The sequence below is a fragment of the Bufo bufo genome, chromosome 5 (genome assembly GCF_905171765.1).
Source record: "Bufo bufo chromosome 5, aBufBuf1.1, whole genome shotgun sequence".
NCBI lineage: Eukaryota > Metazoa > Chordata > Amphibia > Anura > Bufonidae > Bufo > Bufo bufo.
In genome coordinates this window covers 514748378-514775512 of record NC_053393.1, presented here as the reverse complement: position 1 = coordinate 514775512, position 27135 = coordinate 514748378, and the positions used below count along the sequence as shown (strand labels likewise).

General features: G+C 44.2%; 1 protein-coding gene across 1 annotated transcript in view; it reads left to right on the top strand.

The window, feature by feature from the left end:
• MALRD1 (MAM and LDL receptor class A domain containing 1) overlaps positions 1 to 27135 on the top strand; it is a 365234-nt gene that overhangs the window by 282695 nt on the left and 55404 nt on the right. Inside the window, exon 24 of the mRNA XM_040434052.1 lies at positions 23709 to 23978. Within this exon, the coding sequence (XP_040289986.1) occupies positions 23709 to 23978 (270 nt within the window). The remainder of the gene's footprint in view (positions 1 to 23708; positions 23979 to 27135) is intronic.

Sequence of the window (27135 nt, the reverse complement as noted above, 5' to 3'; positions counted from 1 at the left end):
CTAGGGGGCAGTATTAGCAGCATTGGCAAACATTTAACGTTGTCGGGCCAAACGTTGAACGGGCTTAATAAGGGCAGATATAGTAGAGCTCAGTCTATTATTTAACTATTTGCTATTGTACAATAACACAGCACTAGGTCAGAGGCTGGTAATTATGAGCTGTGCCAAATGACAAACCCAGCTATGCTACATCCACAAGCCAGCTCTTATGCCATCTGTATCTTCCACCCTTGTGAGCCAGAATTGTGCTCACAGCCCTTGTCATTTCCATTCCCCAACTCCATTTCGAGGTTCATACAAAGTGCATTACACAGCAGGGGGCGACAATGAGCTCAGAAGTAAGTACCTCCCGGGGTAAAAATAATGGCAAATCTGTGCTTTGTCCTGAGGCCTGATGGGAGTGACACATTTCTTCTTCCTATTGCAATGCTGTATTACCGTAGTGTTAATTATTTTCTGGAGTTTGTATCTGATTCCGCTGTATTTCTGGGACACACACGTTTACATGGCGGTTTTCCTTCATTGTTGTATAAAACTTTGTTAGTTTGGAGTAAATGTGAAGAATTCAACTGGAGCCGCAGAGCAGTTCAACAAACTCTTCCCATAGTTGTCCGTCTCCAGTGAAAATAACTTATTTCTTATGGGAATTCTGACCACAATGGAGATAAAACAGCCCACACCACACTGTACAGTACTTGGAGATTATTTCCCACAATTCAGGGAAGATTTCATCTCAATAATTCATACTGTATGTATCCTATATTATGATTCTTTTCCCAATATACTGCCGTTATTGTGGTTTTTGTTGAAATGGTGTCAGAAACGATTCAGTATTATATTCTGTAACATTTCTATTCTTATAAAATAGCATTTATTATTATTATATTCTATAGTACTTTATTCTATTATTTAACATATTATTATAATATTCTATAGCACTCTATTGTATTCCACATTTATTATTATTATTATTTAGCACTCTAGTATATTCTACCACATTTATTATTATTATTATTATTATTATTATTATTATTATTATCTTCTATTGCACTCTATTGTAGTCTAGAACATTTATTATTACATTCTGTAGTACTCTATTATACTATGTAAACACTTCTTTTTATATTCTATAGTACTCTATTATAGTCTATAACATTTATTATAGTCTATAAAATAACATATATTATTATTATTATTATATTCTATAACATTTATTATTATCATGTATTATTTTTATGCTATAGTAGTCTTGCTTGAATCTGCAATGGCATACTTTAAAGATAGCACATCTTTAAAGGCTATTTACATCTTCGGGGTCAATTTTTTTTCATAATTACATTTTACACATTGTGGGCTAAAAATAATTTTTTCAGTTGGTCTTTATTAAAAATATTCACCTGTTCTGTCACAAAGGGTTAACTATTTGTATGTGTGAATGGTGCTTTCACTTTGTGATGATCAGCTAATAAACCTTATCTTTAAATTACTAAAAGGTCATATTGAGAGAGGAGATAAGGAGCCGTCAGCTGAGCTGCCTGGTGGAACAGAGTGAAAATTCAGAGCCTGTTACTAGAGAATCTCAAAGCCACAGAGAGACAGGGATTCACAATTTTTAATAAAGACCATTTGAAAAAATTATTTTTTAGCTCAAAATGAGTAATTGTTTACATCAAATCTCACATGAACAGCACATCTTCTTCTGGCTGTGCTACGGTCCGCTGCAATTGGACAGCGTCATAGGCATGGAGAAGGAGACGCCCACTGAGGAGGTCTCCTCCTCCCTGTACCAATAGCCCTAATTAGCATATTGTGTTCAAGAATACACAGGGGGCATAGTGACGCAATGGAGTGGACTATCTGAAAAAAAAAAATAATGCATCTTCAGTAGACAGACTAATTACTAAGGTACTATTACTAGTAGGACTTCCTATAGTGCTTGCACACTGTAAGAAAAAGCTTCGGCCTATGAACACTCCTGCAGTCCCAGCTGCCAGAGAGGCTGGTGCTTTTTCCTATACCTTGCAAGCACGACCACCGCTGCTGGATTACAGGGTGGTCGTAACCCCTGGATATGAGCAGTGTATAATGTGATGGAAAAATGAATCCAGCCAGCAAAGAAGGCAATATGGATAATAACTAGAGATGAGCAAATCGAATCCCACAAAGTGGAATTCGATTCGAATTTCAGGATGAATTCGATTTGCCTCGAAGCCAAATTTAATCGTGCTTGATTTAACCTGAACTAGTATAAAAAACAAAAAAAATCATTCTTACCTCCTCCATTTGCTTGCAATGGGCTGCCAGCCGCCATCTTGATTGAAGGTCTCAGCCGAAATCCCGTTCGTGGTGACGTTACACGTCACCACGTCGGCCGGCGTGATGATGTAATCTCGCGCCGCGTGAGATTTCACTCCAGATCTTCAAGCAAGATGGACGCTGTAAGTTTGATTTCATTTTTTTATGTTAATTTCACACAGTTTTTACACTCAGATGCCGCGATCATGTATGAAGTAATTCATCACAAAGCAAATTTTTTTTGCAAAGTTAGGCGAATCAGCCGAATCGAACTTTTGAAAAATTCACTCATCTCTAATAATAACAATACATTAGTAATTGCCTTGTATTAACTTTCTCTACATGATAAATGCCTTTTGGTAAAGTGAGACAAACTCTTTAAATATCTGTAAAGAATAAATCAAGGCAACTGGACTTACTGTAGATTTCTTGAAAACGTTTCACTCGTTCTTCCAACGAGCTTTCTCAATTCTGAGTGACTGTACAAGAATTCTCTGGGAATAAATATGTAACTGAATCAACATCTGGCAATTATACCCAGCATACCCCAGAGGTCATTATACCCAGCATGGGGTCAAAGGTGTTGATTCCATAATCCTAATTGGAGTCAGTAGGTGATAAAGACTTCCCAGAAAATGGTGTCAAGACAGCATTGTATGTGGCAGACAATAGATATCTAACCACCCCCCCGCATCTATTCAAGCTTGGCTTCTCCATTTTTACGTAGATGGCCTCCTTCACACCTCTGGTATAATTACCAGATGTTGATTCAGTTACATATTTATTCCCAGAGAATTCTTGTACAGTCACTCAGAATTGAGAAAGCTCGTTGGAAGAACGAGTGAAACGTTTTCAAGAAATCTACAGCACGTCCAATTTGCCTTGATTTATTCTTTACAGATATACCATGACCTGGATAAATGAGAACCTTCACAGACAACCTCTTTAAATCTACGGCAGCTATGAGGCGGCCATAGATTTAAGTGTGTGCAAGAGGCATCCACCTCTGCATAATTTGGCACATCCTCCGGCAGTACAGGGGGAATTAAGCCGGTTTTGATAAATGCTGTCCTATACATTTTTTTGTTTTACTTTTTACTCCAGATTTTCTCTTCCCATACATCCACCTAATCTCTGTTTAATTGTACCCATGCTACTAGTTTTAAGATTAGCAAGTACTTTAGATAGCTGTTGGTCAAATGCTCCTTGAGCCGACAACCATTCCACCCGAGCACCCATACACATGCATAGGAGGCTTGGCTGAGGGTGCTTATGTCTCAATAGAAAGAGGAGAACAAGCCACTACCAGGAGGAGGATTATCTCCCTTAAGAATAAAAGGTTTAGGCAAGTCGAGATCCAACATACCCAACATCTGCCATTGGGGAAAGTCCCCCCCACTGCCATACACAGTGAATGGTTGTCCGGCAGTGATGACATTGCTGATATTCATCTAATATGTATGGCCACCTTTACTCTACGCTCATTTTCTGACTCTGTCCTTCTCTCTTCTCCAGTTTCCTTACCTCTCCCTCCCTCTTCTAGTCTTACCACCCACACTCCTTCCTTTGGTATATATTTTCTGCACAATCCATTAGGCGCTACTAATCTGTCATTGTATGGTTATCAATCTCACCCATGTCATGTCAAGCAAATGGCCCATATTCATTTATGTACCAATCTCTCCTGGAAAAAAAAAAAATCAATGATCTACCAATATGTTATGCTAATTCCGAGAGGCAATCAGAAGGAGTACAAAATTCAATATACAAAGATGGCCACACAAATGTAATAAGAGCTCGCGATAATAAAGTCATGCATTCAGATGCCAGGCATGCACGCCCAAACAGAAAATACCAGGAGAAGGTGAAAGGGAGCGAGGCGCAGATTAATGAGAATATTCTGCAAATTGTTTGTTGAACACGTTCAAATGGTTGCTGAACTCTGTAGATTTTAATGTCACCAAACGCTCCCGAGTTCCTGCTCTGTGTTTAATGGAATTTATTTGGCTTTAGTAAATTTTAGAAGAGCTGCATTATAATCCTGTGTTGACAGTAGGCTTAGCAATGCAGAAGAACGGCACTCCTGTAGATTTGCAACTTCCCCTCTGTATTTTTTGCCATTATTTAATTTATTAGTATTCCAAGGACAAATGTATGAATAATGTACTTCATCTGTGAACTCCCGTAAGATAGAAGTGGGAGACTCCGAGTGTCAAAGGAGGGAACAGGCAATTATAAAACCAATTAGATTCTGATGCATTATGCTGCTGGATGTATGTAATTTTTATACCGCAGTTGGACTGTTGACAAAAATGTGCCGAGCTGGAAATGCATGGCGATTCAGTTTCATGCTGCAAAAAGAATTTCGGCTAGAACCTATGGTAATAGTCATGAACGTACAGATGTAGCGGAGCTGAGCTTATCATTTAAGCACTCATGCACGTGGCTGTATTATGACTCTGTTCAAGCTCCAAGTTGTATGGAGCTGTAATTTGGAACCATATGGGACTCTACGGCTGCGCTTTGCCATGGTATGTTCCAATGCTTAATATTTTAGGGTAATAATAAAAGTGTCATATGGAGGCACCATATGGTGCCACATGGAGTGCCTTCAGCTCAGTATTGCATGGAAGTATGATGCTCTCTGCCTCTTCATACGTCTTCAAGGTTGTACAGATGCCAAGGCATGTAACACCAGATATCATACTACAAAAATACTTCCGTCATACAGAGTCACCTAGAGTGGCAACAGATCCTTAGTGTGGAGCCACAGAGACTCCATATGTCACTATACAAATACCATGTGCGCATGGTCTGACTGTTTCTTTTACATAGTTTTAGCTTATTTGTGGCATATTGCAAAATGTATACAATTTTTGAATAAACCTTGTGTAGGAATTCCTTGTAGTTTTTAAGATCTGTGTTTGTAGTCAGTAAATGGGGACTTATACTGCTTTCTTCATGAGAATAAAGGGATGCAAATCAGCCCCTAAAAAGCTCTGCCTCTGAAGCCACCAGATCTAAGGTAGCTATTCTATGAGTCAATGTTCAGCCCTTTAAATAGACCATGAGACATGACTTGGATAATAAATAAGCCAGCATCTCATCTGCAGACAGCTGTTTTGGGGTGATTGCCCCTCACCAGTGCAGAGCAGAGAGTACTGGCTTAACTGGTCAGGATTTGGAGGGTACCATCTCTCCTTACGAAAAGTGCCTTAATCGGCGCAAGGAAGCCTATAGGACACCGATTAAGGCTATTTCAGAGAATAAAAATCTGCCCTGGTCATGTGATGGACACCTAGATGCATGTGCAGCGGGGAAAGAGGAGCATAGGATGGGAGGATTGGTAGTGGCTAAGATGGTGGTAGTAGAACAGTTCACGGCAGCTTGCTCCACCCTGGTTCTCCCTAGGGCTGTGCAGTGACTGGAGGTGGAGGACACACCCTTACTTCCCTCCGGGCTCCTGGCTGGTGGTAGTTGGGTGCCCTTGATGGTGAACAGTTGGTAGGATGCAAAACAGGAGGGCAAAGGATAAGAGATGATAGAGTCAATAACAAGGCCCACAAGTTGCAATAAATTAAGTTTTTCTTTACTGAATTGAAGATGACACTAGTAGTACACATGGTAGTAAAATGCACAGTTCCCAGGTATGTACTGGGTATATATCACAGTGTGATCCTGTCCCCATAGCAGTGTATAAGCAGCATCAATGATGGTAGCGGTAGTATTCCCTCTCTCTCTAAGAACACTTTGCAGTCTGTACAAAGTAACCACAGGAATGCAATTGGGTTCTTGTGAACCTTTTGTGAAGTTCCTGGAATGAGGGGCACAGATCTAAGACGTGGTTGGCCAGTAGTGATGTCGCGAACATAAAATTTTCAGTTTGCGAACAGCGAACGCGAACTTCCGCAAATGTTCGCGAACTGGCGAACCGGGCGAACCGCCATAGACTTCAATAGACAGGCGAATTTTAAAACCCACAGGGACTCTTTCTGGCCACAATAGTGATGAGAAAGTTGTTTCAAGGGGTCTAACACCTGGACTGTGGCATGCCGGAGGGGGATCTATGGCAAAACTCCCATGGAAAATTACGTAGTGGACGCAGAGTCGGGTTTTAATCCATAAAGGGCATAAATCAACTAACATTCCTAAATTGTTTGGAATAACGTGCTTTAAAACATCCAGTGTGTGTATACGATCAGGTATGATGTTGTATCGATCAGGTAGTGTAAGGGTTACGCCCGCATCACAGACATTGACAGACCAAACTCCCCTTTTAATGCACCGCAAACAGTTCATTTGCACAACCGCAAACTCCCCATTTGCACAAGGTTGGATACCAAGCTAGCCACGTCCCGGTGATGTCATTGAAGGTTTCTTCCTCCACCCAGCCACGTACAACACCAAGGGTCCCCGAAAGGTCAATTGAATTGATTTTTCGAACGGGGAGATGGTTAAAAAAACGCTGGCTCCCTCCCCTTTGTTTTTATCCACGGTGACTGCGTCTGCGCCGTGCAATTTACTGTCACACCCGATATGAGTGGTATTTTCTGTAGTACTATTCTCATCAGTTTAATCCCTCTAACGTCCCCGACTCCCCAATCTGGGGGCCATTTATTAAACAGATTTTTCGGACGGGGAGATGGTTAAAAAAACGCTGGCTCCCTCCACTCTGTTTTAATCCACGGTGACTGCGTCTGCGCCGTGCAATTTACTGTCACACCCGATATGAGTGGTATTTTCTGTAGTACTATTCTCATCAGTTTAATCCCTCTAACGTCCCCAATCTGGGTGCCATTTATTGAATAGATTTTTCGAACGGGGAGATGGTTAAAAAAAACCTGGCTCCCTCCACTCTGTTTTAAACCACGGTGACTGCGTCTGCGCCGTGCAATTTACTGTCACACCCGATATGAGTGGTATTTTCTGTAGTACTATTCTCATCAGTTTAATCCCTCTAACGTCCCCAATCTGGGTGCCATTTATTGAATAGATTTTTCGAACGGGGAGATGGTTAAAAAAACGCTGGCTCCCTCCACTCTGTTTTAAACCACGGTGACTGCATCTGCGCCGTGCAATTTACTGTCACACCCGATATGAGTGGTATTTTCTGTAGTACTATTCTCATCAGTTTAATCCCTCTAACATCCCCAATCTGGGGGCCATTTATTAAATAGATTTTTTGAACGGGGAGATGGTTAAAAAAACGCTGGCTCCCTCCACCGATATGAGTGGTATTTTCTGTAGTATTATTCTCATCAGTTTAATCCCTGTTACGTCCCATATCAGGAATTGCCTTTTATGAAAAAAAATTTAGGCCGGGTACCTTCGACTGCCTTCACAGTGACAGACCAAACTCTCATACACTAAACTGAATTGATTTCAGGAACCGGGAGATGGAAAAAGCAGCTTGGTCGGTCCTCTTACTCCCAAATTGGGGCACTGCGCGTGCACAGAGCAATGTGCTGTGACACCCTATATGAGTGGTGTCTTAACTAGTACTATTGCTATCAGTTTAATCCCTGTTACGGACCCTATCCGGTCGAATTGATTAACCATTCTCGAATCCCCCATTGACATCCCCCTTATAAGCTGTGTAAAGCATATTTTTTAGTTTGGTTTTGAACTGCTGCATCCTTTCCGACTTTTGGTAATTTGGTAACATTTCTGCCACTTTCTGCTTATACCGGGGGTCTAGTAGCGTGGCCACCCGATCGCTTTTGGTCTGACCATAATGAAGCAACGGCCTTATCATCTGGGGTGTGGCAACATTGCCAACACACTTTTATAGAGGTGATGATGATTGCTTCATTGTGATACGCAAGCCCCTTCACCACAACAAGGTAACGATCACGAAGGGGAATTGACACTTGTATGTGCCTTTTTTTTTTGGTTTGTTTTTGCAGCCACAGTGCTGCACCATAGGACAGAAAAATTAGGCATGTACACATGCCTGAAAAATAATGGCACTGTTGCAGACGCTATTGTAGCAGCGGCCGGAAAAATTTATGTTTTCCAGGCAGAAAAGTGACTAAAACATTACGGCTTGAACCCTAGTTGGTGGTGGAGAATTCACGAAAGTCATCCGGTATGCAGACATTAAATACAGTAGCGTGGGGACCATTTTGAGGCCAAGGCATGTAATCAGGCCTTTTGTTAGTCAAACGTATCCCCCACTGTCAGTCCCTTCGGGATCCATGCCTCATTCATCTTTATGAAGGTGAGGTAATCAACACTTTTTTGACCGAGGCGACTTCTCTTGTCAGTGACAATGCCTCCTGCTGCACTGAAGCTCCTTTCTGACAGGACACTTGAAGCAGGGCAGGCCAGAAGTTCTATCGCAAACTGGGATAGCTCAGGCCACAGGTCAAGCCTGCACACCCAGTAGTGAAGGGGTTCATTGCTCCTCAGAGTGTCGATATCTGCTGTTAAGGCGAGGTAGTCTGCTACCTGTCGGTCGAGTCGTTCTCTAAGGCTGGATCCCGAAGGGCTGTGGCGATGAGTAGGACTGAAAAAGCTCCGCATGTCCTCCATCAACAACACATCTGTAAATCGTCCAGTCCTTGCCGCCGTGGTAGGAGGAGGATTACACTCACCTCTTCCCCTGTTAGATTCCTGTTGTGCTGTGACATCTCCCTTATAAGCTGTGTAAAGCATATTTTTTAGTTTGGTTTTGAACTGCTGCATCCTTTCCGACTTTCGGTAATTTTGTAACATTTCTGCCACTTTCTGCTTATACCGGGGGTCTAGTAGCGTGGTCACCCAGTACAGATCGTTCTCCTTTATCCTTTTTATACGTGGGTCCCTCAACAGACATGACAGCATGAAAGACCCCATTTGAACAAGGTTGGATGCAGAGCTTCTCATTTCCCGTTCCTCGTCCTCACTGATGTCATTGACGGTCTGTTCTTCCCCCCAGCCACGTACAACACCATGGGTCCCAGATAGGTGACAACAACGAGCACCCTGGGGTGCCTGCTGTGGTTGGTCTTCCTCCTCCTCAAAGCCGCCACATTCCTCCTCTGACTCCTCTTCCTCATACTCCTCTTCCAGCGTTGCTGCAGGTCCGGCAAGCGATGATGACAAGGCTGTTTCTGGTGGTGATGGTGACCACAACTCTTCCTCTTCCTCTTCACGCTCATCTACAGCCTGATCCAGAACTCTTCGCAGGGCACGCTCCAGGAAGAAAACAAATGGGATGAGGTCGCTGATGGTGCCTTCGGTGCGACTGACTAGGTTTGTCACCTCCTCAAAAGGACGCATAAGCCTACAGGCATTGCGCATGAGTGTCCAGTAACGTGGCAAAAAGATTCCCAGCTCCGCAGAGGCTGTCCTAGCACCCCGGTCATACAAATACTCGTTGACGGCTTTTTCTTGTTGGAGCAGGCGGTCGAACATTAGGAGTGTTGAATTCCAACGTGTCGGGCTGTCGCATATCAAGCGCCTCACTGGCATGTTGTTTCGCCGCTGAATATCGGAAAAGTGCGCCATGGCCGTGTAGGAACGCCTGAAATGGCCACACACCTTCCTGGCCTGCTTGAGGACGTCCTGTAAGCCTGGGTACTTAGACACAAAACGTTGTACGATGAGATTCAACACATGTGCCATGCACGGCACATGTGACAACTTGCCCAAATTTAATGCCGCCAACAGATTGCTTCCATTGTCACACACCACTTTGCCGATCTCCAGTTGGTGCGGGGTCAGCCACTGATCCACCTGTGCGTTCAGGGCGGACAGGAGTGCTGGTCCTGTGTGGCTCTCTGCTTTCAGGCAAGTCAACCCCAAGATAGCGCTACACTGTCGTATCCGGGATGTGGAATAGCCCCTGGGGAGCTGGGGGGAATCAGTTGATGTGCAGCCAGACGCCGCAGCAGAAGAGGACTCAGCCGAGGAGGAAATTAAAGAGGATGGAGTAGGAGTAGAGGAGGTGGCAGTAGGTCTGCCTGCAAGTCGTGGTGGTGTCACCAACTCCGCTGCAGAGCCACGCATTCCATGCTTGTCAGCCGTCAGCAGGTTGACCCAATGCGCAGTATACGTGATATACCTGCCCTGACCGTGCTTTGCAGACCAGGTATCAGTGGTCAGATGGACCCTTGCCCCAACACTGTATGCCAGAGATGCCATGACTTCCTTTTCAATGACATGGTAGAGGTTTGGGATTGCCTTTTTTGAAAAAAAATTTCGTCCGGGTACCTTCCACTGTGGTGTCCCAATAGCGACAAATTTTTTGAAGGCCTCAGACTCTACCAGCTGGTATGGTAAAAGCTGGCGGGCTAAGAGTTCCGTCAAGCCAGCTGTCAGTCGCCGGGCAAGGGGGTGACTTTGTGACATTGGCTTCTTATGCTCAAACATGTCCTTGACAGACACCTGACTGTGGGCAGATGAGCAGGAACTGCTGAAGGTGAGAGATGGAGTGGCGGGTGGTTGAGAGGGGGCAGGGAGGACAGCAGTGGTTGACGTGGCTGAAGATGCAGGACCAGGAGGAGCATGGTGGCTTTGAGTTTGTGTGCTGCTTGTACTCATGTGTTGATCCCATAGGCGTTTGTGATGTGAGATCATGTGCCTTCGCAAAGCAGTTGTACCAAGGTGGGTGTTGGACTTCCCACGACTCAGTTTCTTTTGGCACAGGTTGCAAATGGCATTGCTTTTATCAGAGGCAGACACAAAAAAAATGCCACACTGCTGAGCTTTGCAATGACGGCATTCTAGTGGTGGCAACAGCATGCGTTGACTGGCGTGCTGTCTGGCTGACCCCAGGTGCCGATACATGCTGTCTGACTGTGCCACTAACTCCTTGCGACGACCTCCCCCTGCTTCCAACTCGTCTCCTCATTCTCTCTGTCTCCCCTTCAGAACTTTCCCCCTCTTCTTCTCTTCGAGCAGGCACCCACGTGGCATCCGTGGACACATCGTCATCATCAACCGCTTCACTTGTATCTGACACCTCAGCAAAGGAAGCAGCAGCGGGTACAACATCATCATCATCACACTGTACGTCCATGTGTGTAATCCTGCCTGACTGAGACATATCCCCGTAATCTACATCATCTGGCAATAATGGTTGCGCATCACTAATTGCATCCAACTGATGTGTAAATAACTCCTCTGACGGATCAAGTGAAGCGGCTGTGGTGGCTGTGGTGGTAGTGGCGACGGGCGGGTGCGTGGTAACTTGAGAGCAGGTGACCGAAGCTGAGTTGGAGGAGGATGGTGCGTCAAGGTTCTTAGCGGAAGCTGTTGAAGATTGGGTGTCCTGTCTAAGCCAGTCAACTACGTCCTCTGAATTTTTCGGGTTCAGGGTACGTGGCCTCTGAAAACTGGGCATTATTCCAGGGACAGTGGAAATCACAGCACCACGACCACGACGGCCCCTGCGGGGTGGCCTGCCTCTGCCTGTCATTTTTTTTTTAGATAAGTGGTACTACGCGTGCTAGGTACTGTGCCACCCGGTATGAGTGGTTGGCACTGGCAGTGGGCACACTACAGTCTGTGGAAGTGGGCCTGACACACACTGGCAGCAGGCAAGCAACTGAATTTAGACTACTGTCTAAAAATTAAATGCCTTATTTATCGGCAAGCTACTGTGCCACCCGGTATCAGTGGTTGGCACTGGCAGTGGGCACACTACAGTCAGTGGAAGCGGGCCTGACACACACTGGCAGCAGGCAAGCAACTGAAATTACACTAAAGTGTAAAAATTAAATGCCTTATTTATCGACAAGCTACTGTGCCACCCGGTATCAGTGGTTGGCACTGGCAGTGGGCACACTACAGTCAGTGGAAGCGGGCCTGACACACACTGGCAGCAGGCAAGCAACTGAATTTAGACTACTGTCTAAAAATTAAATGCCTTATTTATCGGCAAGCTACTGTGCCACCCGGTATCAGTGGTTGGCACTGGCAGTGGGCACACTACAGTCAGTAGAAGCGGGCCTGACACACACTGGCAGCAGGCAAGCAACTGAAATTACACTAAAGTGTAAAAATTAAATGCCTTATTTATCGGCAAGCTACTGTGCCACCCGGTATGAGTGGTTGGCACTGGCAGTGGGCACACTACAGTCAGTGGAAGAGGGCCTGACACACTGACTGGCAGCAGGCAAGCAACTGAATTTAGACTACTGTCTAAAAATTAAATGCCTTATTTATCGGCAAGCTACTGTGCCACCCGGTATCAGTGGTTGGCACTGGCAGTGGGCACACTACAGTCAGTGGAAGCGGGCCTGACACACACTGGCAGCAGGCAAGCAACTGAAATTACACTAAAGTGTAAAAATTAAATGCCTTATTTATCGGCAAGCTACTGTGCCACCCGGTATCAGTGGTTGGCACTGGCAGTGGGCACACTACAGTCAGTAGAAGCGGGCCTGACACACACTGGCAGCAGGCAAGCAACTGAAATTACACTAAAGTGTAAAAATTAAATGCCTTATTTATCGGCAAGCCACTGTGCCACCCGGTATGAGTGGTTGGCACTGGCAGTGGGCACACTACAGTCAGTGGAAGAGGGCCTGACACACTGACTGGCAGCAGGCAAGCAACTGAATTTAGACTACTGTCTAAAAATTAAATGCCTTATTTATCGGCAAGCTACTGTGCCACCCGGTATCAGTGGTTGGCACTGGCAGTGGGCACACTACAGTCAGTGGAAGCGGGCCTGACACACACTGGCAGCAGGCAAGCAACTGAAATTACACTAAAGTGTAAAAATTAAATGCCTTATTTATCGGCAAGCTACTGTGCCACCCGGTATGAGTGGTTGGCACTGGCAGTGGGCACACTACAGTCAGTGGAAGAGGGCCTGACACACACTGGCAGCAGGCAAGCAACTGAATTTAGACTACTGTCTAAAAATTAAATGCCTTATTTATCGGCAAGCTACTGTGCCACCCGGTATCAGTGGTTGGCACTGGCAGTGGGCACACTACAGTCAGTGGAAGCGGGCCTGACACACACTGGCAGCAGGCAAGCAACTGAATTTAGACTACTGTCTAAAAATTAAATGCCTTATTTATCGGCAAGCTACTGTGCCACCCGGTATCAGTGGTTGGCACTGGCAGTGGGCACACTACAGTCAGTTGAAGTCGGCCTGACACACACTAGCAGCAGGCAAGCAGCTGAAATTACACTAAAGTGTAAAAATTAAATGCCTTTTTTATGCAAAGTCCTGTGCCAGCCGGTATGAGTGGTGGGCACTGGCAGTGGGCACACTACAGTCAGTGGAAGTCAGCCTGACACACACTGGCAGGCAACTAACCTTAGATTAAAGTGTAAAAATTAAGTGCCTATTTTTTAAGCAAAGTCCTGTGCCACTCGGTATGACAGGGGTGGGCACTGGCAGTGGGCACACTACAGTCAGTTGAAGTCGGCCTGACACACACTAGCAGCAGGCAAGCAGCTGAAATTACATTAAAGTGTAAAAATTAAATGCCTTTTTTAAGCAAAGTCCTGTGCCAGCCGGTATGAGTGGTGGGCACTGGCAGTGGGCACACTACAGTCAGTGGAAGTCAGCCTGACACACACTGGCAGGCAACTAACCTTAGATTAAAGTGTAAAAATTAAGTGCCTATTTTTTAAGCAAAGTCCTGTGCCACTCGGGATGACAGGGGTGGGCACTGGCAGTGGGCACACTACAGTCAGTTGAAGTCGGCCTGACACACACTGGCAGGCAACTAACCTTAGATTAAAGTGTAAAAATGAAGTGCCTTTTTTTTAAGCAAAGTCCTGTGCCACACGGGATGACAGGGGTGGGCACTGGCAGTGGGCACACTACAGTCAGTTGAAGTCGGCCTGACACACACTAGCAGCAGGCAAGCAGCTGAAATTACACTAAAGTGTAAAAATTAAATGCCTTTTTTATGCAAAGTCCTGTGCCAGCCGGTATGAGTGGTGGGCACTGGCAGTGGGCACACTACAGTCAGTGGAAGTCAGCCTGACACACACTGGCAGGCAACTAACCTTAGATTAAAGTGTAAAAATTAAGTGCCTTTTTTTAAGCAAAGTCCTGTGCCACACGGAATGACAGGGGTGAGCACTGGCAGTGGGCACACTACAGTCTGTGGGCCTGCAGCTCCTCACACACAGGCAGGCCAGGCAACTGCAATATGTATATAAAGGGAAAAAAAAAAGCAGACTAATGTTGCAGCCCTAAAAAGGGCTTTTTGGGGTGCTGTCAGGACGCTGTCCTTACAGCAGAGATCAGATGAGTCTTTCAGGACTGGAGTGGACACTGAATTCACTAGCCTAGCTATCGATTTCCCAATTAAATCAGCAGCAGTTACAGTCTCCCTCCTCTCACTAAGACTGCAGCTTCAGAATGAATCTAAAATGGATGCTGTGCAGGAGGTGGGAGGGTCTGGGAGGGAGGGTATGCTGCTGATTGGCTGGAATGTGTCTGCTGACTGTGAGGTACAGGGTCAAAGTTTGCTCAATGATGATGTATAGGGGGCGGACCGAACATCGCATGTGTTCGCCCGGCAGAGGCGAACGCGAACAAGCTATGTTCGCCGGGAACTGTTCGCCGTCGGATAGTTCGGGCCATCTCTATTGGCCAGTTTGTCTCAAAGTGTGGTTGATGCAGGAGGCAATAATCCTTTCTATAGCAGCAAAGTTTCTTATGCCATAAACGAGCGAATACCTTGCTGTCTGAAACTAGCATGGCCTGTTAGGCTCAAGACCTTCTTATCTCCTTCTCCTAGGAGTTCTCTGGTAGTGAAGCTGCAGCCCCCGAGACTGAGGTTCTCTGAGCTTGGGCCTAGTCTGCCCTCTGTGAATAAGACCTGTTTATAGGTCTGTGGCATATGGAAGGAAACCTATATGATACTCAGTAATAAACTGGAAAGGATTGATTATAATCTAATATATTAGAGGCCCTGTTCCCAGCGCATGAACAGTCTTTCCTCTTTTCCTAATTTTCACTGTAGGGCGTGCTGAGATCTTTACTGAGTACAGACAATGCCCTGAACAAATTAGATATCAAACACAATTTGTGCCCTAGGATTCTTTTACACGGAAGAGACTGTTACTGCGAACCTCCAGGCACTGGGCCACAGTGTAAAGTATGTAGCAGAGGCCCAACTATGACACACTACTTATGGTATTGACCTCCTCATATGTGGCTTTCTGAGGCTCCTCGGCACTCCTATAGTTATAATCTGCCTCTATAGAACGATATTATATGTTTTCTGTATCTCACAGTATATAGTATGTCTATCATGTAAGTTGTACATAAAGTGAATATAACTTATCATGGCTTGTGCACTAGTTTTCTGCTAAGATTTGTGATTTTTTTTTTTTTCGGATCTCCTGAAGCTCATGGCTCTTTTCCAAAAAGTAGGCAGGGCTTAGCGGACAGGACCGGACAGGACCTCCTCAGCCAAACACTTTTATCATAAATTAAAAAAAAGGAAATTATAGCTGAAATCTACACCAGCTCATAAATCAAGATGTGCTAAAACTTTTGTGTGCCATGAAATATCTCATGATGTTAACTGGAGTCTGTTACCTCCAAAATCATTAAAGTAAGCATACGAGCATGTACGGTTAGTGATCCAGAACATAAACAAAAATTTCTTGTGAAAATCTGGTCCTCTAATCCTGAAAAATGCATCTTTTTATCCTTTGTAATGCCGTGGGCTCCTATGATCAGTTTTAAAGACAAGCAGGGACACAACAAAGTCACTTCAATACAGTTTATTGCTTGTTCCAGCCAACTTACAGTTCAGTTCAGCCGGGTCAGGTAATCAGTTCATGTCATTCACAATAAAGTCAAGCAGTCTTGGGGCTTCACACGCGCCTTGCAGGGTGTGATCTTCAGCCTCTTACACAGCAGACCCACCCTGCATCATGCTGCTGACTTTTAAACACAATCATGGACATGGGCCACATATAAACCCCGGAGTGGATCGTGGGGAGTAAGCACCCACCTAGCTCTTTGCTTACTCCCAGTAAAATCCAGGCCCAGATTAGCTGTTACCAGCTATACTAGGTAACAACATTGTCCACTATCTACAGTATCTTAGTGGACACTCTAGCTTCTGGCTTCCACTCCGCCAAGGCTGGGTACCCTGGTGGCACATCTCAGGTGCACCACAGCAAACCACAATATGTATCTCCTTAATAGGTTTCCTGCATCCTTCTGGGAGATACATACCTTCTTTTATATACAGTATGAGGCCTGTCACTGCCTCACACCTGATACTGATGAGGTTTTAGGTGCTCCATTGCCATTCAATGCACCATCACTCCACCACTTTCACCGCCCAGAGTCTCCCACTCTGCTTTGATTGGTAGAGTGGCAGGCAGCGATGTAGCAGATGGTACAACGCGTTTCGGGGTGTTAGAAACCCTTCTTCAGGTACAGACTGCTTACCTTAAGCAGTCTGTACCTGAAGAAGGGGTTCTAACACCCCCCGAAACGCTTTGTACCATCTACTACAGAGAATAAATCTGTCTCCTGTTAAGGCTGGTTCTTTGCGCCGCGGGATAATTTTCTTGATCCTTTGGACTCTGCTTTGATTGACAGGGTCAGTCTTATCCCGACATCTTCTCCCCCGGCTCTCCAGCGAATGTGGAGAACAGCCCTGGACTGACTTCTGTGGACCAATATTGATCATGCCCTGAAGTTTTAGCAATTGGTGCCGACGTGGGATTTCAGAGCCAGGAGTGAGACTGTCACTCAAAGCAGAGTGGGAGGTGAATGGTAGAACAATGGTTCACCAAATGGTGTGACCCCATAAAGGTGCACATAAAACTTCATTAGCATAGAGCGATAAAGAAAAATGTCTCTAAATTAGAGGACCGGATTTTCACAAGAAAAGTAAGTTTACGTTTAGGGGCACTGACCCTACAGTAAATGCTTACAATGTTTACAATTTTTGAGACTCCTTTTAAGGGGTAGATATTTACTATAAAGATTATATCCGGCTGCTTATATTAAATCAGTACGTTTGGGTGATGATGAGCTTCTCTTTATTTTCAGAATAGGATTTTTGCCCTTAGAACAACTGTTTAATAATTACAGTTTGAAAAAGTGTCTCTCACCCTGGAGCCTGTCCTGTTCTGTCCTACATTATACAGACATCTCATTAATTTGGCACAGTGTAATGTTTTGCGCTGCAGGGAATCCGAACACTTAGGCCCCTTTCACACGTGCGAGTATTCCGCGCGGGTGCAATGCGTGAGTTGAACGCATTGCACCCGCACTGAATCCTGACCCATTCATTTCTATAGTGCTGTTCACACGAGCGGTGATTTTCACGCATCACTTGTGCGTTGCGTGAAAATCGCAGCATGCTCCTCTTTGTGCGTTTTTCACGTAACGCAGGCCCCATAGAAATGAATGGGGTTGCGTGAAAATCGCAAGCATCCGCAAGCAAGTGCGGATGCGGTGCGATTTTCATGCACGGTTGCTAGGTGACGATCGGGATGGAGACCCGATCATTATTATTTCCCCTTATAACATGGTTATAAGGGAAAATAATAGCATTCTGAATACATAATGCATAGTAAAATAGGGCTGGAGGGGTTAATTAAAAAAAAATAAAAAATGAACTCACCTTAATCCACTTGTTCGCGCAGCCGGCATCTCTTCTGTCTTCATCTGCGAGCAATAGGACCTTTGATGACGTCACTACACTCATCACATGATCCATCACCATGGTGATGGATCATGTGATGGACCATGTTATGAACGCAGTGACGTCATCAAAGGTCCTATTGCTCACAGATGAAGACAGAAGAGAAGCCGGGCTGCGCAAACAAGTGGATTAAAATGAGTTAAATTTTTTAAATTTTTTTTTTAACCCCTCCAGCCCTATTGTACTATGCATTCTGTATTCAGAATGCTATTATTTTCCCTTATAACCATGTTATAAGGGAAAATAATACAATCTACACTACAACTAACCCAAATCTGAACTTCTGTGAAGAAGTTCGGGTCTGGGTACCACAGTCGATTTTTTATCACGCGCGTGCAAAACACTTTGCACCCGCGCAATAAAAACTGAACATCGGAACGCAATCGCAGTCAAAACTGACTGCAATTGCGTTCCTACTCGCGCGGGTTTGCCGCAATGCACCGGGACGCATCCGGACATAATCCGGACACGCCCGGGTGAAAGAGGCCTTACTGCCAGGTACTCTACAGATATCACCTAAAGTAGGGGTGCCCAGCTAGGGGGTTACTCTGTTACCTGCTTGTAGGGACTATCAAAAGCAGACGTCCCCTTGTTAATCTTACTGTGGTCCCAAATCTGTCATTTCAGCGAACTGCTGTATTCTAATTAATCTTACATGTCTTTGCATCAAGGGTATAAGGCAAAAAACTGCTTCCAGCGCTGCAGACTATTCTACTTACGTAGATCATGATGGATGATTTAAAAAAAAAAAAAAGTAAAGAAGATATAAAAGGGTATTCCCTTCTTGGACATTGATGGCATATCGCTAGGATATGCCATCAATGTCAGATAGGTGCGGGTCCTAGGGAGGGCTCTGTTCTGGAGATTACAGAAGGTCCCAGAAGTGGGACTTGTACCTATATAACATTGATGGCATATCCTAACGATATGTCACCCTTTAAGATTGCAGATTACATAATTAGAGGTTACATGAGATTCTAGCCTAGAGTTCAACTGTACATGTCATATTTATTGGATGATCTTCCTCACACATTTTTTTTAAATAACGCCACTATATCCTTTGGTTCATTTTTTTATGCAGTTGAGTCAAGACCAGAAATTGATGCAGCAGAATGGAAAAGATATGTTTTTCATTTATACTCACAATTCCTCTTAAATCCACTTCTGACTTTGGCTCAAAAAACTGCATCAAAAACTGCACCAAAACGTGGAGTTTTTTTAAAAAAAAAACATTGATACAGATTTTCTAAGGGCCCGTTGACAGGTTGGAATTTCAGTGGCCTGATCCAGCTGGGGATCAGGCTATCAGAGCTCTCCATACACTGCATTGCCAGGTACTGCTGAATGCTGCCTGATCCCCATTGACTATAATGGGACCCGTTGGTGATCCAGCCTCTTTCCTGGCATAAATGCTGGCTTTCAGCTGTACAAATAACACTGCATGCAACTTTTTGCTTTCATTTTTGCAAGCACGGCCACCGCTCCATTCCCCTCTATGGAACTCCCATAGAAATAAATGGCATGCGCAGAGATGGGAGCGGATCCCAGAGGTGGAACCCACACCTGTCTGACATTGGTGCATATCCTAGTGAGATGATCTCCTTTAAGAACCCCAATTTCTCATGATAAAATTTTTTTCAGACTATAGCAACATGCTAGCAAAGCCCTTGACAGACTGTGAATCCCAACACAACCACTGGAGGGCTACATCTAGACCAGGTGTGCACAACCTGCGGCCCGGGGGCCACATGCGGCCCTCGATATCATTCTGTGTGGCCCCCAACCATCTGGTGACAGACATGTATGTCTATGTCTTGTGGCTGCTCACATGCATTTTTCATGTATTCTCCCATTAGATATGAATCCTGGAGGCATAACCAGACATTTATAGTATATACTGTATGTACAATATGCAATAAATACAGTATATCAGTTGGTAATACCCCTTTAACTTTTATTTTTCGGCCCTTTGGATTCCTTCAGTCTGACAATGTGGCCCCCAACCAGAAAAGGTTGTGTACCCCTGATCTAGACACATATAGGCACCTTGTGACATTATATCATGAAAACATGATTTTTTTGAATATATGGCCATCTCATACCACACATATCAGGATATAACGAGACGAGAGGAAAGGTAAGGCCTATTTCACGCAGGCTTAGTGAATCCATATATTTACTAAGTGTGATTAAATAGAAAACAGAGAAATCACATACAGAATAGTGTTGAGCGCGAATATTCGAATCGCAAATTTTAATCGCGAATATCGCCACTTTGAGAATTTGCTAATATTTAGAATATAGTGCTATATATTCGTATTCGCGAATAGTGTTGAATATTCTAATTGCAAATTTATCACAAATTTATCGCAAATATATTACATTGCCGATTTTCGCAGTCAAGTAACCAATGACTGGAGATCTCTAATTTGCGAATTTATGGCGAATATTTGGCCAAAACTTTTTTGAAATATTGCGAATTCGAATATTGCCTATGCCATTCATCACTAATACAGAATTGTAAAAACTAAATAATCATCACTAGCCTAAATATGGGGTAGAGATCCGGTTGACCATGCTATAACACATGGCTGTCTACCACGTTATAACACATGACCAACACCCCAGGGTGTACAAGAGATAGTGCAAGCAATACTTACCATATTTTCAGCTTATAAGACGATCCTCTGTTTACTAAAATACCAGGAAAGAATTACTTTGTAACAAATACCTCAATTAACCAATTAATCACTACTTAAACTTCATGCAATACTATTGGTTAGGATATATTAAGCTAATTATCTATCTATTTAAACACACACCTTTTTCCTTATTAACCCTTTCGATACTATCTTACCATTTTAACCTATCAACCTTGCTATAGAACTTTCTTACTTCTATCTATATGTCTGCAATAATCTTTAACTTTTCCCGCTACGTTCCTATCCTACCTATCACCAATAGCTTATTGCCCTGAGACTTCCGCTCATAACATAAAGCAGACAGACAATACCCAAAGCTTTATACTAAAAGCCAGGAGTACAAGCCAACAACCTTTCCATAAGACAGGTACAGTCAGCATACCTGGCAATGGCAGCATTGTGCACAATGAGACATGCAAGTGAGAGAAGAGTCACCTGGCATCCAAAAATTTGTTTTCAATTTTCGTCACCCTAATGATAATGAGCTGGGCAAGCAGATTCCTTCAAGCCATTCAGCCCCATCGTGGCAATTTGAGGCTCACTGGCTCTCAGGTCCTTCTGGATGGAGAGCTGGTCTTGCATGTCTCGTGCATAATGCTGCCATTGCAAGTTATGCTGACTGTACCTGTCTTATGGATGGGTTGTTGGCTTGTACTCCTGGCTTTTGGTGTAAAGCTTTGTGTATTGTCTGTCTACTTTATGTTATGAGCGGAAGTCTCAGGGCAATACGCTATTGGTGATAGGTAGAATAGGGGAAGAAGCTACAGGGTAATCCAGTGCCACATACCTCTTACATTCAGTGACGTCTCTTTCCTCATCTTCTCCTTTCAGACCTTCAGACCAGACCACCATTTTTCAGCCATTTCTCCTCTCTGCAGTTTGACAAACAAAATCTTAGTTTACTACTTTTCCATAATCCTCCCATCTTCTGAACAAATCATCCAACCACCCCCAATACTGTGCCGCTGTGCTCCCCAATACTATACTGCAGAAACAGATAAACCCCCTGATAATACTAGTACCATGCAGATAGTGCCCTTCAATAATTATTGGCACACAGTGCCCTAAAATAACTGCACCCAGCAAATAGTGCCCCTGACACTAATAGTGTAAACATAACGTCCCCCAAAAATAATTGTGATAAGCTGATACTGTGCCAAGGTGCCCCCACAGTAATAGTGCTCCCAAACGTCCCACCAATAGGAATAATTCTCTGCTAGAGCACACATGGTAGTAATAGTGCTCCTACAGTGCCCTCAACATGTGCCCACTGTGCCCCAGAAGTAATAATGCTCCCATAGTGCCCATACTAGTAATCATGTTCCCCATAGACCCCCAGTAGTAATAAAGCCCATCATAATGCCCCCAGTAGTAATAATTCTCCTTACAATGTGCCAGTGCAAAAAATACCCCCTTTTAATGCCCCCAGTTGAGCTAATGTCCCCATAGTGCCCCCATAATGTGCCAGTATAAAATACTCCTATATAGTGCCCCCAGTAAATGCCCTTATAGTGCTCCTCTCGCCCCTTCTTCCTAGTGCCCCCCATAATGTATCAGTATAAAACGCCCTCAGTGTGCCCCATAATTTGCAAGTATAAAATACCCCTTCTTAGTGCCCCCCATAGATGAGCCCATAGTACTCCTCGCTCCCCTTCCCCACAGTACCCACCCCTGTATAAAATGCCTCTATACAGAGCCTCCCATATAAAATACCCCTTCTTTGTGGCCTCAGTAGAAGCCCACATAGTGTTCCTCTCCCCCCTTCCCCCATATAAAAAAATACCTCCTTTGTGGCCTCAGTAGATGCCCGCATAGTGCCCCAATAATGTGCCAGTAAGAAGTGCCCTCATAGTGCCACCCGATAATGTGTCAATAAAAAGTGCCACCAATAATGTGCCAGTAAGAAGTGCCCCCATAGATGCCCCCAATAATGTGCCAGTAAGATGTGCCCCCATAGATGCCCCCACAGTGCCCCCAATAATGTGCCAGTAACATGAGCCCCATAGATGACCCCCAATAATGTGCCAGTAACAAGTACCCCATAGATGCCCCCCAATCATGTGCCAGTAACAAGTAACCCCATAGATGCCCCTCAATCATGTGCCAATAACAAGTACCCCATAGATGCCCCTCAATCATGTGCCAATAACAAGTGCCCCATTGATGCCCCCCCAATCATGTGCCAGTAACAAGTAACCCCATAGATGCCCCTCAATCATGTGCCAATAACAAGTACCCCATAGATGCCCCTCAATCATGTGCCAATAACAAGTGCCCCATTGATGCCCCCCCAATCATGTGCCAGTAACAAGTGCCCCCATAGATGCCCCACAATCATGTGCCAGTAACAAGTGCCCCCATAGATGCCCCCCAATCATGTGGCAATAACAAGTGCCCCATAGATGCCCCCCAATCATGTGCCACTAAAAATTGCCCCCATAGATGCCCCCCAATCATGTGCCAGTAAGTAGTACCATATAAAAAAATAAACACTTATACTTACCTCCATCAGGCTGGCAGCGATGCGATGCAGGCCTTTTCCGGCCTGTGTCCCGCGCTGTACAGCTCAGGCGGCGCAATGACGTCATTGCGCCGCCTGCACCGGCCTCTGATAGGCTGCAGGCACTAGGCCTGCAGCCTATCAGAGGAATGGGGAAGGGAGACGCCTCTCCCTGCCCCGCCGCAGCACATCTATCTGTATCGCTGTCCTGAGAACGGCGATACAGATGACTATGGAGATAAGCGCTTTCACAATAGAAGCGCTCATCTCCCCGTGCCCTGCTGCCGCCCCCCACTTGTCACAAGGGCCGCAGTGGGGCTCAAGAGGCAGATGCCTTGGGCCCCCAAGGAGAAACTGGGCCCGGGGCAGCTGCCCCTTTTGCCCCGGGTTAAAGACGGCCCTGCTGGTATTTTAGTAAACAGAGGATCTTCTTATAAGCCGAAAAATATGGTAGTTTTCAAATTAGAAAGAAATGTTGCTATATATTGTTACAAATAATGATAATTTTTTTTAATTTATACAGTTTTTTACACTAATATTTTCAGCTGTTTCACCTTTTATTCTTTTCAGGTCCATTGATACCACTACCTTCCTGTCATCAGGATTTGTTCACCTGTATGTATAAAAAGGAATGTCTCCCCTTATCAGCAAAATGTAATGGAGTAGAAGAATGCACGGATGGTACAGATGAGATCCTCTGCCCTACTTCATCTCCTATCACCAGCCCCGAAACGCGCTGCAGAGTTACTGAGTTCCACTGCTTTGATAAATGCATCCCATTGATCATGCGGTGCGATGGGGTGACAGATTGCCGTCTTGGGGAAGATGAAAAGACCTGCAGTAAGGACTTCAGACTTTTTTATATGAACACAAGTACAAATTTGTTGATTTGGATTTCTACCTCTGATCATTCTAATATCACTTTGAGTTATGTTACATAACAGATACAGCTGACATAACAAATTCAGCACTGCCTGTAGTTTTATATCCAGAGAAGCTGGCAAAGCTTTAAAAAGGTTACTATTAGGCCTCGTTCACACTTCAGTGTTTGCTCAGTGATTTCCATCAGTGATTTGTGAGCCAAAACCCAAAGTGAAGCCACGGTATAACGGATAGATCTGCACCTGTTCTGTGGTTTTGACCCACACTTGGTTTTGGCTCAGAAATCACTGATGGAAATCACTGACCAAACACTGAAGTGTGAACGAGGCCTTAGGGATGAGCGAACCCGAACTGCAAAGTTCGGGTTCGTACCTGACCCGGACTTTTTCACTGAAGTCTGGGTTCAGGATTGGTGTTTGGGTGATTTTATTATTTTCCTTTATAGCATGGTTATGTCGGAAAATAATAGCATTCTTAAGACAGAATGCAAAACAATATGGCCATTTAGGGGTTAAAAAAAAAAAACTCACCTCATCCACTTGATCGTGCTGTAGCAGCTTCTTCTATCTTCACTGAACAGGAACTGCCAAAGAACCTGCGATGTGCGCGATGAGGTGAGTTTTTTTTTTTTTTTTTTTACCTCTAAATGTCCATTTTGTTTTGCATTCTGTCTTAAGAATGCTATTATTTTCCGATATAACCATGTTATAATGGAAAGTAATAAAGTGACCTGAAGTTCGGCCGAATCCGGCGAACCCGAACGTCCACGGGTTCGCTCATTCCTAGTTACTATGCAATGAATAGTGCATTTCAAACGAAGTACTTTATTATTGAAATATACATGCATTAAAAATATTGCTAGGCTTTTATGTACAGTCGTGGCCAAAAGTTTTGAGAATGACACAAATATTAGTTTTCACAAAGTTTGCTGCTAAACTGCTTTTAGATCTTTGTTTCAGTTGTTTCTGTGATGTAGTGAAATATAATTACACGCACTTCATACGTTTCAAAAGCTTTTATCGACAATTACATGACATTTATGCAAAGAGTCAGTATTTGCAGTGTTGGCCCTTCTTTTTCAGGACCTCTGCAATTCGACTGGTCATGCTCTCAATCAACTTCTGGGCCAACTCCTGACTGATAGCAACCCATTCTTTCATAATCACTTCTTGGAGTTTGTCAGAATTAGTGGGTTTTTGTTTGTCCACCCGCCTCTTGAGGATTGACCATAAGTTCTTAATGGGATTAAGATCTGGGGAGTTTCCAGGCCATGGACCCAAAATGTCAACGTTTTGGTCCCCGACCCACTTAGTTATCACTTTTGCCTTATGGCACGGTGCTCCATCGTGCTGGAAAATGCATTGTTCTTCACCAAACTGTTGTTGGATTGTTGGAAGAAGTTGCTGTTGGAGGGTGTTTTGGTACCATTCTTTATTCATGGCTGTGTTTTTGGCCAAAATTGTGAGTGAGCCCACTCCCTTGGAATGAGAAGCAACCCCACACATGAATGGTCTCAGGATGCTTTACTGTTGGCATGACACAGGACTGATGGTAGCGCTCACCTTTTCTTCTCCGGACAAGCCTTTTTCCAGATGCCCCAAACAATTGGAAAGAGACTTCATCGGAGAATATGACTTTGCCCCAGTCCTCAGCAGTCCATTCACCAAACTTTCTGCAGAAGATCAATCTGTCCCTGATGTTTTTTTTGGAGAGAAGTGGCTTCTTTGCTGCCCTTCTTGACACCAGGCCATCTTCCAAAAGTCTTCGCCTCACTGTGCGTGCAAATGCGCTCACACCTGCCTGCTTCCATTCCTGAGCAAGCTCTGCACTGGTGGCACTCCGATCCCGCAGCTGAATCCTCTTTAGGAGACGATCCTGGCGCTTGCTGGACTTTCTTGGATGCCCTGAAGCCTTCTTAACAAGAATTGAACCTCTTTCCTTGAAGTTCTTGATGATCCTATAAATTGTTGATTGAGGTGCAATCTTAGTAGCCACAATATCCTTGCCTGTGAAGCCATTTTTATGCAACGCAATGATGGCTGCACACATTTCTTTGCAGGTCACCATGGTTAACAATGGAAGAACAATGATTTCAAGCATCACCCTCCTTTTAACATGTCAAGTCTGCCATTTTAACCCAATCAGCCTGACATAATGATCTCCAGCCTTGTGCTCGTCAACATTCTCACCTGAGTTAACAAGACGATTACTGAAATGATCTCAGCAGGTAATTTAATGGCAGCAATGAAATGCAGTGGAAAGGTTTTTTTGGGATTAAGTTAATTTTCATGGCAAAGAAGGACTATGCAATTCATCTGATCACTCTTCATAACATTCTGGAGTATATGCAAATTGCTATTATAAAAACTTAAGCAGCAACTTTTCCAATTTCCAATATTTATGTAATTCTCAAAACTTTTGGCCACGACTGTACATTACATTGTTCTCTCAAGTAGTGCCCCCTGCTGTTTATCCTTCTAGTCCACCTTCCCCTGCATTCAGAGATGGACTCACATGCTCAGTAGCTTCCCTGTTCTCTTCCTCTCCCCTCAGTTCCGACGTAGTCACCCTATAGAGAAGCAGGTGAAACAACCCAGGCACCTTTCATTCATTCATTCATTCATTCCTACTTCTTTTCTTTTTAAAATCTTTTTATTGATTTTCAACAAAGAGATATACAACGTAGACAATTGAAGAACAATATGCTCGGCAAAAAATGTCGTCCATCAGTACGTAATGAGGGTAACAGAGTACTTGCGGGAATGTGTCTTTAAAATGAAAAACATATACCTAAATCAAGAAGGTCGGGCTCCGGAGGGTGCAATGATACCTTTGTGAAATTAGTGTTCTTGTTCATGAAGCAGACGGGGTGACACCTGAATACTGAACGGAGGTAGTTCAATCTAAAACTTAACGTTTAATAGATACAATTATAAAAAGATACAAACATAACAAAGTGCTAGGTGTGTGCACACCACAACCGTGCCACAAACAAAATCCACAAAAAGCAAGTAATATTGCCATGGGTGACCATACGTTCCCGATCACAGCCACATGATCAAAATAGCACGATTTCCAAAAATCTGGTATATTCCGCTTAATAAAAGGAACAATC